Genomic DNA, 13,822 nt, shown 5'->3' on the forward strand with positions numbered 1-13,822 from the left:
GCAGCTATTCTAACTCATTCACGATAAATGTACAATGTTATCAGATAATATTATCAAATATTAATAAATGCGGGACACAGCTGATGCTGCAGGCTTAGTGAGATTGATTATTAGGAATTAATGTGTTATGTTACATGCAAAATGTTGATGAATGTTGCTCTTGTTTTGTGTGCACTCCTGACAAAGTGTCAGTAACAGTAAATGGCTCTCTAATTATGCAAATTGACATTACAGAACGTAATCAAGATAAGGATTGTCCTCATAAACTGTTCTGTGATGTTTAGTCCTGGACCATCTGTAGATATTATGCACTATTTATCTACAGGAACGCAGTCTGGTTTAGCATTCCCATGCCCAGCTGGTGCTCTCGGCAGGCAGATGGGTTTGTCCAATAAGTCGGGCTGTGAGCTCTGCCCTCCTGGGAGATATTGCAGTTCCTCTGGACTGGCTGCTCCCACTGGGGTCTGCTCTCCTGGGTAAATACAGACAGACTGAACACATACTTCATCATTTTCACAGATACACTCTGAAAGATATGACATCCTGTTTCTGTTTAATTTTGTCTCCCCTGTTTGTAATTAAACCTCCCTTATGCTCTGTCTCTGCCTCTGTCTTTCTCATCTTTCACTTTCTACATCACGTATCCCCCTCCCCTCAACATCTTCTCTGTCCTCATCATCCCTCTGCTCCTAGTTACGTCTGTATCCTTGGTTCTGCTTCTGCTCAACCAGAGGAAGGCTCAACAGGCGGCCGCTGCTCTGCAGGGTCCTACTGCCCCCAGGGCACCAGCTACATGGTTCCCTGCCCTGCAGGCACCTTCAGCTCCATAGATGGTAACACATAACGCTGAATAATTACACAGACATGCTGACTGTGACATTTGAACATAATGGGCCGCCTTAAGCAAAGTTATTGGCAGTGTTAAGTGTGAATTCTTACAGCCAGTGAAAGCATTTCTCACCCTTCTTCATGAGAAAAGTGAAGAAAAGAAAAGTGATTTTTTTCCACTTGAACCCAATTCTTACCATATTCACTGAGATCCAGCATATGAGTTGTATTTTTGCTCTTCTAGGGGCAGTTTCTATAGAAGTATGTCAGTCCTGTTTGCCTGGCCATTATTGCGCTGGAGCTGGCCTTTCCTCCCCATCTGGGCCCTGCAACCCAGGCTTCTATTGCACAGAGGGATCCAGAACCGCTATGCCTTGGGGTAATACCTCAGGTAACAGGCTGATTCTTCTTGCCCTTTAGATATTGCTAAGAAATGCACAGTGGTTTATTTTAGAAATGGTCTTTGTAACATAAAAAAAATCTCAGAGTAATCTGACACAAGCCTGAAATCCCATCTTGTACGCCATTTTCTCTCAGTTCTCTTCTGTTTTTATTTAACTTTTTCATGACCTTTGACTCCGCAGTGCTCAAGAGGTCTTCACAGGACATTCCCCAGTCCCCATTGTTCTCTCTTAGTTGTATTATTCTCCCTGGGATTGTGGAAAATGTCTCTGGCCTTTTAGTTCACTTGTAAGCCTGATGAGTAATGACATCCAATAAAGGTCTATCGTCTCAGTTACAGGAGAAGTAACATCTCCATCCCCACTTCCTGGCGAGTCAACCCTCGGTCAGTTCCATGGTGATGTTTGTCCTGCTGGCCACTATTGTCCTAAAGGGAGTGCAAAGCCAAGCCCTTGTCCTCCAGGTAGAAAACCAACATATTCAGACAGAGCTCAGAAAGAAGTAGAAATTATTTCTTTCAGTTACCGTGCATCATGAATATGTTGCTAAACGGAAGTATATAAGTCTACTTTCATTTCCCTGAATGAATAATGTGTCTGACCTCTTTTTATTACATTGCCTCCAAAGGTAGTGTACAATGCCTTAAAGCCCCCAGAGGTATAATATAACAGCTTAATGTATCCAGAACATTAGAGGAGGCTGTAAAACCTAATGGGAGTCCAGTAAAGCTGTCATAATGGTCAGCTACCTACTTAACCAAGTGAATAAATGAAGACATCTATGGTGCTCACACATGACACTGTTATGCCTCGCTTTTTCCTTTTCTGTCTGTGTGTGGGGGAGAGGAAAAAAAATAAAGAAGTAGAGTGGAAGTTATTTTTAATCACATGATAATTTGTCTCCTCCTCCTCTTAGGGACTTTCTTGGCGAGGTCTGCAGCTGAGTCTGAGGCTGACTGTGAGGCTTGTTACCCAGGTTCTTACTGCCCCTCGTGGGCTCAGACCTCTGTCGACCTTTTCTGTCCCCTTGGGTGGTTCTGTCCTCCGAGATCAGTGTCTGGAAATCAGCCAGGTACAGTGCCGTACACATTATCATGGGTCAGCTCAGGTTTAATTACTATAGACTTTTTTTACAGAATGTCTGATCACTTACAGTATGTCTGGTTTCCAAATAGTATTGCTTACATGATGAAGTTGCTTCAGAAGACCAAGCTTTACTTAATTTACCCGAAGTAGAAGGTAATAAAGAAGTACAACTTCGCATATGAATGATGTTTTAACTTAAAGGCAATGGACAAAATACTATGAACCAGAAATGACCGTTCTTTAGAGTAAATAGATGCATATTACAAATATATCAGGTTGCATGGCAATTAGCAAAATGTGAACATGTTCCATATGGCATTTGTTCTGTGAAAGCCATGTATCTCTTCAGAAAAACACTACTGTACTTTAAATTGTTTATTTCAACCCATAAAATAGCACCTGATCCTAGAGTCACCCACAATGAGAGATTTGTGGTTTTTATTAGACTGTGTGCTGTCTCGTTTGATCAGTTCCAACTTGTCAGTGTTTTTTTTTCCTTTCTGTTGCTGCTGTTCGATTGAAATAACTTCAAATACATTTTGTTTGGCACATTTGATGGTTTTGCCGTTTAATGACCAGCAAGTAAAGCTTTGACCCGCTTTGACCCACCCACTGTTTGACCCACTTATCTGTTCAATGACATGTTTACGTTATTTTTCCTTAAATGTTGTTCTTCTGTAATTGGTGTAGTAACTGGTTCTGTGGATGTGTGGCACAACTTGCTGGTTACTTTACAAATCATATTCTACATGTACCTTGGCTGTGATTTTATGCCTCAGAGGAGCTTTCTTCCTCCTCTAATATTACAGGCACACCTCAAAATTCTCTGAAAGGCATCCTCGTCCACCTTTTGCCTTTGATCTAGGGGTCATTTTGCTAATTTGAGCATGAAATGGCCCTGAACCTATCAAGAGTCTCCAGCTTTTTGCTGTCAGAGTCAGGGCACCTGCTGCTGAGCCTGCTTTATCTGCTCCTTCACTCCCACAGGATTTTCATACAGAACAAATATTGCTCAGAGTCACTCTCTTTTTCACTGCTTTTTTTTGATGGTACCACACTGGGAATGGTGAAGTAAAGCAGCCATGCTGTCCTGAATGGATGATTGCCAAATAAATGTATTTAATGAGAGACATCACAATGGTAGTATAATTTATATGCACATCACATCGCGTTTTGATTGTAAACAAGGAGGCACCAGACGACAGTTTGAACTTTATCTGACTGTGTTACAGGATGTCAGTGCCCGCCTGGCCATGCATGCCCGCATGGTAGTGCTGAGCCGACCATCTGTAGCCCTGGCACTTTTCAGTCTTCATCTGGACAGTTCACTTGTAACACCTGCCCACCAGGTAATTAAAAAATGACACCTCTGTTCTCACGTGTATGCAAAAGACTGCATACAAATAAACAAAAGTGAACCCTCTGCTGTTGGTCTGTTGAACACCAGCTGATTAAAATATCTGCACTTTAGCTACTTCAATACAGACACTGATCTATGCTCATGTCATGATCCACCTGCTGACCATTTGCACTGTTTACCTCACCTACATGCACTACTTCCACTCTGTACTACCTCACTTTTGTACCTCACTTATTTTATTTTGTTTTCCCTTATTCTATTTGATGTTATTCTATTATTATATGTTTCATGTTCTTACATTCTATGTATGCATCAATCACCAAGACAAATTCCTAGTAATGTGAAACCTCTTCACTTACATGGCAATAAAGACAATTCTGATTCTGATTCAGAACTGACGCATATTACAAAATGTGACACACCACTGTGCGCAGGTTTCTACTGTATGGAGGGTTCATCTGTGCCATCTCCATGTCCACCGGGTAGCATCAGTCCATCATCTGGCAAGATGTCCCTGACTGACTGCTCTCCCTGCCCCCCTGGCTCATTCTGTAACAGCAGTGCCCTGACAGAGCCCACTGGGACCTGCAGCCCAGGTCTGACAGTCCAGCATCATAATGGGAAATGATGTCAGAGAATTGATCTATAAGAGTGTCTTTTCTTGTACTGTACTCCTGCACTGTAATAAGCCCCCGAATAGTACAGTTCACTTATCCTACATTGTAGGTGTTGCAGTGTTTTCAGTGAGATGTCTAACAGCATTGTCCGCCACAGGGTATTTCTGTTCCTTGGGGTCCCCTGAGCCTTCTCCTGTCTCCAGGCCTTATGGTGATGTTTGTCCCATGGGATACTTCTGTCCTCAGGGTAGTGGGGCACCCAGACCCTGTCCTGTTGGCAGCTTCCTCCCAGAGCTTGGAGCTTCCTCTCCTTCTCACTGCTACCCTTGCCCCCCAGGGAAATACTGTCTCAGTGCTGGAGGCTCGCAGCCCACAGGTGGGGGATTTCACCGGAGTGTCCCGTTAGTCAAGGACAAGCGCAATTGCCATAGAGGCCATTGTGTGAAATCTTCAACATTTCATGTTTCAGTTGTACTATGCAACTAGCCTGTTTCCAGACCCCTGAATTGCTGCACACAAGTTTTTTTTTTGTTTGTTTTGTTTTCTGGGCATTCAAATAATAAGTAATGAAGTGAAAGTTCTGATAAGCTATCTATTATTGCATATAATGAGATAGGTAATCATTACATATTGCAGCGCTTTTCTAATACCTGCCTGTATTAGGTCTGTGTTTTGCAGGTTTCTTCTGTTCTGGAGGCGCCGATAGTCCCACACCCCGAGCCAACTCATCGTTGTTCAGCTGTCTTTGTGAGACACTGGCTGCTTATACCACAGAGAAAAGTGTCGCCTTCTGGATGTACAGTCTGTCCTGCTTCAATAACTGCAGTAATTCTGGTAAAATATGGTTATGTTTCTTGAGTTTGTGATAAATGCTTCTTGTAAAAAGGGCAGTACATCAGGGTTTTTTTCTAACTACTCAGCCAGAGGGCAAAGCCTTACGTGGTGTGATAAATGTCCCACAAAGCAGCAGTTTTTAAGTTTGACCTTCCCCTAAAGTATTCTATAATTACTCAGTGCCTTACAGTGTTACGTTTTCAGCGGATGTTGTTCAACTGGCAGTCAGAACTACTAAATCAACATGTAGTAAGAGAAGAGTGGCTCCTCTTTGGTTTCCTGTCTGCAAGACAAAGATATTAACTTAGACATCTTTCATGCTTTATCTGCCATGTTATATTATAGAGAGAGACGCTAGCTGGATCGAAGTGGTAGCGGCGCCGCGGGCAGATTCAGACCATATTGTGACTCATCCACCGCCATGTCTCAAGAGTCCACATTATGCATGTTCCATCTACAGAGGAGATATATGCCCTAAAGGTGGGTAAATCCTGACAGTGAACTTGTGTAGTCGGTGTGATACTTTGATCATTCCCTCAGGCAAACATGTTATCTTCCTCACTCATGACATGGTAGTCCCACTTGCTGTGACTGCTGTGACATCAGAATGATTTCATCTGATCTCTCCAGTGTGTGCCATATTTCAGCTTTAACACCCCTTTATCTTGGTTTTATTTTGGTGCTTAAAAAATTATGACTGAAACAGTGCAAGAATGGTACAAAGGTCAAGAATTACAGAAAAGGTGTGGCTAGTTAAACCCAATCATGATGTCATGATGATAGGAGTCCACACAGGAGATTTAAGGAAAATAAGAGTAATTAAAGTCAACACAAACCACCCCCTTGGCTGACTATCCTTCCATGTCAGCCAATAGCAGGTGAACCTCTGAAGGTTCAAATTCCCCTATTTGAAGACCTGAAAGCCTAAATGCTGAGGTTGGACCTGGGTGATGTGCATGAAACAGCAGCACTGAAATAATAGCTGGTGTCAAACCAGCAAGGAGCACATTTAACCTTTGGCAGCAAAGTGATTGCATTGCAGTGAGTGCATTCTGGAACATAAAATCTATTGGGTTAGCTGTGATTAAAAGAACCTGAAAATAAGGGTATGGGTGTGAATAAGAGCTGCAAAGTTTGACCAAATCCTTTATCTGTAGTGGCAGTGTGTGTGTGTGTGTGTGTGTGTGTGTGTGTGTGTGTGCAGAACAGAACAGCAGCCTCCCCGACTGAACTTTTTGTCACTCTTAAGTTTTATTTCACTGATAATTTTGTTGCTATTTTTCAGGTTTCTATTGTCCACTGGGCTCTGCCTACCCCGAGCCCTGTGAGGCTGGTGCTTACTGTAACCAAACTGGTCTAGATGCCCCTGCAGGACCCTGTGCTGCAGGATATTACTGCCCCAAAGGCTCTTCAGGCCCTCATGCCACCCCTTGCCCCACTGGACACTACTGCCCCCTTGGAACTCCTCTTCCACTGCCCTGCCCTCTTGGAACCTTGAAAAGTGAGATACTGACCTTTTGTAATACAGCTGTAATTGTCAGATTCATATAATAATCTCATTTACTATTTGATTTATGTGAACAGGTTAATTATCAGACGAAAACTGTGTGCATCGTGTTTTCTCTTCATTTGCAAAGAGAGACAATTCGGGACAAGACAGTATTCCCCTCCCATTCTCGGTCGCGAATTAATGATGAATAAGTAATCAGACACAATGCTAAAATGAGAAATACAACACCTAATCCCTTTTGCTGCGCAGTGTCAGTTTTTCCCACTAATGTCCTCATATGAACTGGTGTCTATCTTTGCAGTTCAGTGATGTGGAGAAAACTTCCACAGAAGCCTTTTTTCCTCTCCCTTGGGCGCCTATAAATAATTTCATTCACAAAGTGGTTTAAACATGTAATTGTATTCTTGTCTTGCGGCGAACAACTATAATCCTATTAAAGTGCGCTCTAGCTCCTTTGTATGTTTATGAATTAGAAGCTGATGAGGGAATAGGTATGTACTTTGCATTAAATTAACATTGTTATGATTTTACTGCTTTCATTATGTCAACTTGCAAAGTGATTTGTCTACAGTGTGCATAGTTGAAAAACACTAAACTATTCAGGCCTTCTTAAAATATATCAACTTATGATTTACTTTTTGAGCTGATATCTACATTGTGTGTCCATCAGGTTCCCTTGGTGGAGCTACAGTTGAGGCTTGTCAGTTGTGTCCTCCGGGTCACTACTGCCACCAGAGAGGAATAGCTGAGCCAAGTGGCCAGTGTGCAGAAGGCTACTACTGTCCTAAGGGACAGAGCTCCGAGAGACCGGAACAACATGTCTGTTCAGTCGGACATTGTTGCGAGAAGGTCAAACATCCAGTATTAGTCCTCAAGCTATTGTCAGTCATCATTGCTCACTATTGTATGTGATGTCTCAGAATGAGTCTTTCTCCTCAACTGTGGTTTTCATCCCGTTATGAAAAGTGCTTTACTGCATACTTAAAGTCAAATAATGATTTCTTCTAGTCTGACCGTGTCAGTCCTCTTCCTGTGTTGTGCCTGTCTTATACCTGATGATACATGTTTTTTCCCAGACAGAAAGTCTAATAAAATCTGTTTAATGGATCCTCCAGGGCAGTGAGAGACAGACAGCCTGTCGTCCAGGCAGCTACCAGCAGAGAAGAGGCCAGGGAAGCTGTGAGGCATGTCCTGCTGGGTTCTATTGTCAAGATGCAGGTAAAGCTGATGGGTTGATAAATTGTTAGGCGGCAAAGCATCTAGCAACTGGGAACATAAACGCATTTGGCACTGCGTTTGTACATCAGGAATGACACTTCCACTTGCATGCGAGAGAGGATTTTATTGTCCCAGCGGGTCAGCAAATCAACATCCTTGTCCAGCAGGGACCTATGGAAACATGTCAGGACTGGTGGAGGAATGGCAGTGCTCACTGTGTGACCCTGGGATGTACTGTCAAGGAACAGGTAAAATGCAACCACTCCTCTGGCACTGTCACTTAATTGTTTTGTATTTCTCACAGATATCTAGCTTGCAGCTGAAGTATATATTTAGTGATGTATTCCAGCGATAGCTAAGAGTTAAGTGACTCCCCTGTTAGGGTGATTTAAAAAGCTTGCTTGAATGCTGTTTGTTTAAAGGGAGTACTTCCCCCAGTGGACCATGTGCTGCAGGGTTTGCTTGTGTTGGAGGAGCCTCTGAACCTTCACCACGAGACAGCCTGGGTGGATTCCCATGCCCAAGTGGCTTCTTCTGCTCTGTTGGAACTTCTGTACCAAAACCATGCCCAAAAGGAACATTCAGGTGAATGTCCTGCTCTAAATACCCAATTACCACAAAGCATAATATTTATAAGACATAATGAGATTTGAACTTTAAAAATACACCATGGTTTTACACTGTGATGACTATAATGTTGCCCTTTATGGGCTGCCAGGCCAACAGGAGCCCCCACCAAGCCAAAAAACACAGATATTAAATTTTCTGAGGAAACAGTAGATGTAATTTGAATTGTTTGAAATCATTTAAGGTAGTGGCATGGACTGCTCTCTGTGATGCAGGTCTAATGCTGAGCAATTAGAATCTGTTATTCAAACATTCACATATTTGGCAGTGAGCAGAGCGGGCTTGTGGATCAATCTCAGTGTCGTAGCTGCAGTCCTGGCTTCTACTGCTCAGGGACCGGCCTCTCTGCAGTCTCTGGAGCCTGCCTGCCAGGTCAGAAATAATCCCAATTTAGTTATTTTAATGTGATGCTTTATCCTACTTCATACAAAAGTGTAGCTTGTCAAATATTTTATTGAAATATTCCTCCCCAGGCTTCTACTGTTTAGAGGGATCCCACACTGCTACTCCAATGTCAGGTTTATCTGGAGGCGTTTGTCCAGCTGGCCACTACTGTGCAGAGGGCAGCAGTGTCCCCTCACCCTGTCCAGCTGGCTCTTACCAAAATGAGACTGGAGGAAAAAGCAAAGATGACTGCAAACCATGCCCCACTGGTAAACAAGAAGTTTTCTTCTCTGTACTGCACAGATTTCCTCTCTGAAGATGTCCTCACTGTTTTAATGTCTTTGCCAGGCTGGTTCCAGGAGTTATCAGGCCAGTCAGAGTGTAATCCCTGTCCTCCTGGGTTCCACTGCCAGTCTCTGAGTCCCATCCCTCTGCCCTGCCCAGCTGGCTACATCTGTCCCAGGGAGAGTCCACACCGTCAGCCTCTGCCCTGCCCAAAAGGCACCTACAGCCCCAGACAGCATCTCACCACCACAGGTAAAAACCCAGAGCCTTTCTGAATAAAGAGAACACGTGGAATTATTCTGTTGTCTGAAACTTTCCTTGTTTTAAATAGGATTGAGAAAGTAAACTTGTTAATGTAAATGGTTTGTAGTCTTGAGGACTCAGCTATTAGTCAGCTATTAATTATACAAAAATCATTTTCTTTCAGACAAGCACAAAATTATCAGGCAAGTTAGTCTGACCTGTCTGTAGCAAAACAGAAATGAACTGATCTTCTTTAAATTTGCTTCAAGACACTGATGCTTCAGCACTGTGAAAACATCAGACACATGGTGACTGATCTCACCTGGCAGGTAGCTTGTTTTGCTGTTTGGACTGAGGTCAAAGCTGTCATTCTGTGTTTGCAGGTGAGTGCCTGGTATGCCCAGCAGGTCAGTTTTGTGGGTCTGAAGGTTTAGTTGAGCCTTCCGGAGAGTGTTCTGCTGGGTTTCTTTGTCTGATGGGTGCCACTGTCCCAAACCCGACTGACAACACAACTGGATCTCTCTGTCCGCCTGGGATTTTCTGCCAACAGGGGTTAAGGGCAGGTACATGGAATAAAACACAAATGAAATCCTTGAATTATAACAATAACGTTTAGGTGCCTCTTTAAAAATGCTGTAGATTAGATTATTTTTGAAGTTAATATCCTCCACTTTAATGTGTTGTTTTCACTTTTCTAGGTGATTGTTGGGCAGGGTTTTATTGCAACTGGGGATCTAGTAGAGCAGATGAGGCTCTGTGTCCAGCTGGGTTCTTCTGCCCCAGTGGAACGCCAGCCCCACTGCCTTGTCCTGCAGGAACATTTAGCTCTAAAACAGGCAATGCTCATCAAGACAACTGCATCCCCTGTACCCCTGGATACTACTGTCAAGGTAGAAAACATGCAGTCCTACCACGGGACATGTTTTTAATAAGTTATTTTAAAGCTATGATCACAGATGTGCTGCAAGGACACAATTCATTGGCTAGCTAGCTGCCAAATTTTTACAAGCCCATATGTTCAGTTTTTAATGAAAATCATGCAACAAATTCACACATATTCTATGGGGATTGTCCAAAGTTATTCTGAGAAGCATGTGGTTTTTCTAAATGAAGCACTTACATCATGAGGTAAAACGGGGACAGCTAATGGTAATCACATCTCTATGTATCTCAGCTAATGTAACTGACATTACAGCACCAAAGTGTTTTTAATTATGCAGCTGCTGTTGTGAAAGCTGTGAAAATCCTGTTAAACTTATTGGTCTCATCAGGTATCATCTGTATACTTTAATTCTTCTTGTTCTGGCCCAGTTGAAGGTACTGTGCAGCCAGCACTGTGTCCTGTTGGATACTACTGTCCTCCAGGACTGACTTTAGGACTGGAGTTTCCTTGCCCACCTGGAACTGTGCAGAGCCAGTTTGGAGCCTCCAGTCCCGAGGCTTGCCTGCTCTGCCCTGCTGGTATAGAAAGGACTAGTGTTTTGTTTTACATCATCAGCTTGTGAGCAGTTAAGTCAGTCTGTTTCAAGTGTTTATTCTGTTCATGTTTCCTGCAGGAATGTTCTGCTCTCAACCTGGTCTGTCCCAGCCAACAGGACCGTGTGAGGCAGGATACTACTGTCCTGCTGGATCAACCAGTCCTAACTCCACTGAATATCAGGTGCTGTTCTTGTTCTCTTTGTTGTTCTGTTGCCTTTGTTGGTGTGTTACCTGGTGATGTTGGTCAATCAGGTCAGTAGATCTTTGTTGCTAGAGAATGATTCATGATGATATGAAATATAATGAAATATCAAACATGTCAAGATTATATGTCCACAAGATTTCTGTATGTCCACAAGAACATAATCAAAATCTTATTAGTTGATTGACTGGGCACATTCATTCCTTGCCTCCCATGTTTTACAACCCAGCATATTTTCTTTTAACAGCACAAAAGGCTGGAATGTCGACTTTGTAAACAAGATAATAGAATAATTGTCACATTATGGGGAATTTTCTGTCGTCACTGATGGTGCCTTGAGTATAAATCATTTTTACTCTAGTAATGAAGCCTGAATTTACTCAAAAGAGTTCATGAGAAATTTTAAAATCTAACTGTGACTTCATCAAGCTGACTGAACAAATTTCTGAACCTACCTCTGGTTACTTCCTCAGTACTCCCCCAAGGGCAGAAATGTCAGCTTCACACATAGCATGTTACAGATGACTCCACTATGGCTCTTGGATTGTTTTTTGCATTCATTCCAACACTTTTGTGAGGTGTAATAAATATTTGAGCTTCTAGCCATCTCAGGAAGTTACACTCAGACTTGTTACTACATGCATGTTTTACAGTAATATGCATTCTTAAAAATTATGCCATCAAGAGTAAAAATATCATTAGTGTCATCATGTTTTTATTTATTTGTTTTTTGTCCCATTTCTCAGATGAATTCTAGTAGAAGCCATCTTTGTCCTTCTGGCCACTACTGCCCAATTGGCACTGGCTATCCACTCCCTTGTCCCACAGGCTCTCTTTCCATGTCTCGAGGACTGAAGGGAGCTGACGAATGTCCGTCTTGTCCCCCTGGATTGTTTTGTGACAGGCCTGCATTAGCAGAGTTCTCAGATGTTCTCCCATGTCATGCTGGGTAAACACTCCTGCTCTTTTACTCTCTCTCTATTTCAAATCTCTCCACCCTTTTTCCATAATGTTCACTTTACTGTATTAATCTGACCTGAAGAGAAGGATAATAAAGCTATCTTTTACCAGTATTTCTCTCCTTCTTTCACTTTCTCCATAATGTCTAATGCCAGGTGTTCTCATCTTGTTGTTTAAAAGTACTTTTGGATTTATGTGTAGGATTTATACATGGATTAATGGGACTAGTCCAATGTGCCAGCAAGAAATCAGATGTTCCACCGGAAATCAGTCACAAGCCAGTATACATACAAACTACCAAATCAGACAGATAATTGAGGACAGCAGATGTCTTTTACGTGAGGGTCTGTTGAGTCTCAGTAGGAGGAGGAGCAGGTGTCTGCAGTAGGACAAGATCCACACTTAAAACACTTTGCTAACTTGCATTTGGCTGCAGTGCTCTGCAATAAATACTCAGGGATAATACCCACTTTGAAGCACCTGGACACTTCAGTGTGTCTGCCAAGGGTTCAGAGTTTATTTTCTTTTCGGTTCATAAACAGTGAATAAGAAGATCTGCTTTGATGGTGGGGGAGGTAGAGCAGCTTATGGTGCTTATTTCTGAATAATCAGAACTGAGTAAGTATAATAATAACTGTTTTAACATCCGTATTCTCAGTTTTATTCACCATTTACTAACCTATCGCTAAGTATAACTGGTTAATCGTTAGATTTGATTATCTCAATTATTTAGTAATTCTAATTTGACTAACTCATTTTTATCAAATCAGATCAAAATGCAGTCACATACAGACTCTGTAAACTGTAATGTTGCCCACTGAAAATTTGCCTTAGTGAAGTACTTCTTGGGGCACATCCTTAAGCTGTACATTATTAACATTGAGTTGTCCACCTATTGTCAAGAGTACCAGTGGGTTTTTTTTCCACTGTTTTGCTCCTATTTTCTTTGGAAATGCTGGCAGACAAAGTTTGTTTTCCTTGTTGATGCCTACAGATATGTGTGCTTGGGTGGCAGCTCCAGTCCCACTCCATCTGAGGGTTCCCATGGCTACCTCTGCCCTGCTGGTCATAGCTGTCCTGTTGGCTCAGCAGCTGAGGTGCCCTGTGAGCCTGGCACTTACAGTCCTGCCCCTGGAGCAGCCTACTGTTTAATATGCCCCAAAGGGACCATGTGTCCCTCCTCAGCCACTCAAGAGCCCTCTATCTGCCCAGCTGGTGAGGATGATGAAAATAAACTTTGAATCTAGAGTATAAATCTGTTCATTTACCCTTTTACATGTAACAGCAACGTGTCCAGCGGTCATATTTCTAATTCTGCAGTGATTATAAACCAATATATAATAAGTGCTTCCTTCCCAGGTCATTTGTGTCCTGCCGGGACAGCCCTGCCTCAGCCATGCCCTTTGGGGACTTTCAGCAATGAGACAGGAGCTCACTCTCTCTCTGTCTGCACACCCTGTCCCTCTGGAGTATACTGTAGCTCACATGGAGCCTCAACACCACAAGGTGACCAGATGCAAGGATGATTGGTGCCATTATTTTAGCAATTTAACAAAATGTATTCACCCTTAGGGGCCTTCAATAATGATAACTATATAACTATAAATACACTGTTCTGTTCTTACTCAGATTGATGGCAGAGTGCACACCATAACTCTAACAATGACAGTGGTGGACAGTGTTGTTGGGATCACTTTTAGAGTAATCTCATGAATGACAGAAACACTGAGAGCCTATCAAAATCCATTTGCATAGTGCTTATAGTATTGGTTGTAGCTTTTTTATGTA

At 42.5% G+C, this 13,822-nt stretch overlaps 1 protein-coding gene across 1 annotated transcript in view; it reads left to right on the forward strand.

Moving 5' to 3' along the window:
* LOC124059230 (SCO-spondin-like) overlaps positions 1–13,822 on the forward strand; it is a 31,411-nt gene that overhangs the window by 3,493 nt on the left and 14,096 nt on the right. The window contains exons 9-33 of the mRNA XM_046389081.1: positions 326–476; positions 694–833; positions 1,073–1,219; positions 1,565–1,693; positions 2,146–2,301; positions 3,548–3,664; positions 4,110–4,271; positions 4,450–4,668; positions 4,956–5,126; positions 5,472–5,606; positions 6,412–6,627; positions 7,307–7,485; positions 7,752–7,854; positions 8,022–8,102; positions 8,277–8,439; positions 8,750–8,853; positions 8,955–9,134; positions 9,214–9,402; positions 9,777–9,956; positions 10,092–10,283; positions 10,705–10,854; positions 10,950–11,053; positions 11,821–12,023; positions 13,029–13,249; positions 13,394–13,540. Of these exons, the coding sequence (XP_046245037.1) occupies positions 326–476; positions 694–833; positions 1,073–1,219; positions 1,565–1,693; positions 2,146–2,301; positions 3,548–3,664; positions 4,110–4,271; positions 4,450–4,668; positions 4,956–5,126; positions 5,472–5,606; positions 6,412–6,627; positions 7,307–7,485; positions 7,752–7,854; positions 8,022–8,102; positions 8,277–8,439; positions 8,750–8,853; positions 8,955–9,134; positions 9,214–9,402; positions 9,777–9,956; positions 10,092–10,283; positions 10,705–10,854; positions 10,950–11,053; positions 11,821–12,023; positions 13,029–13,249; positions 13,394–13,540 (3,939 nt within the window). The remainder of the gene's footprint in view (positions 1–325; positions 477–693; positions 834–1,072; positions 1,220–1,564; positions 1,694–2,145; positions 2,302–3,547; positions 3,665–4,109; positions 4,272–4,449; positions 4,669–4,955; positions 5,127–5,471; positions 5,607–6,411; positions 6,628–7,306; positions 7,486–7,751; positions 7,855–8,021; positions 8,103–8,276; positions 8,440–8,749; positions 8,854–8,954; positions 9,135–9,213; positions 9,403–9,776; positions 9,957–10,091; positions 10,284–10,704; positions 10,855–10,949; positions 11,054–11,820; positions 12,024–13,028; positions 13,250–13,393; positions 13,541–13,822) is intronic.

The sequence above is a fragment of the Scatophagus argus genome, chromosome 5 (genome assembly GCF_020382885.2).
Source record: "Scatophagus argus isolate fScaArg1 chromosome 5, fScaArg1.pri, whole genome shotgun sequence".
Lineage (NCBI taxonomy): Eukaryota > Metazoa > Chordata > Actinopteri > Scatophagidae > Scatophagus > Scatophagus argus.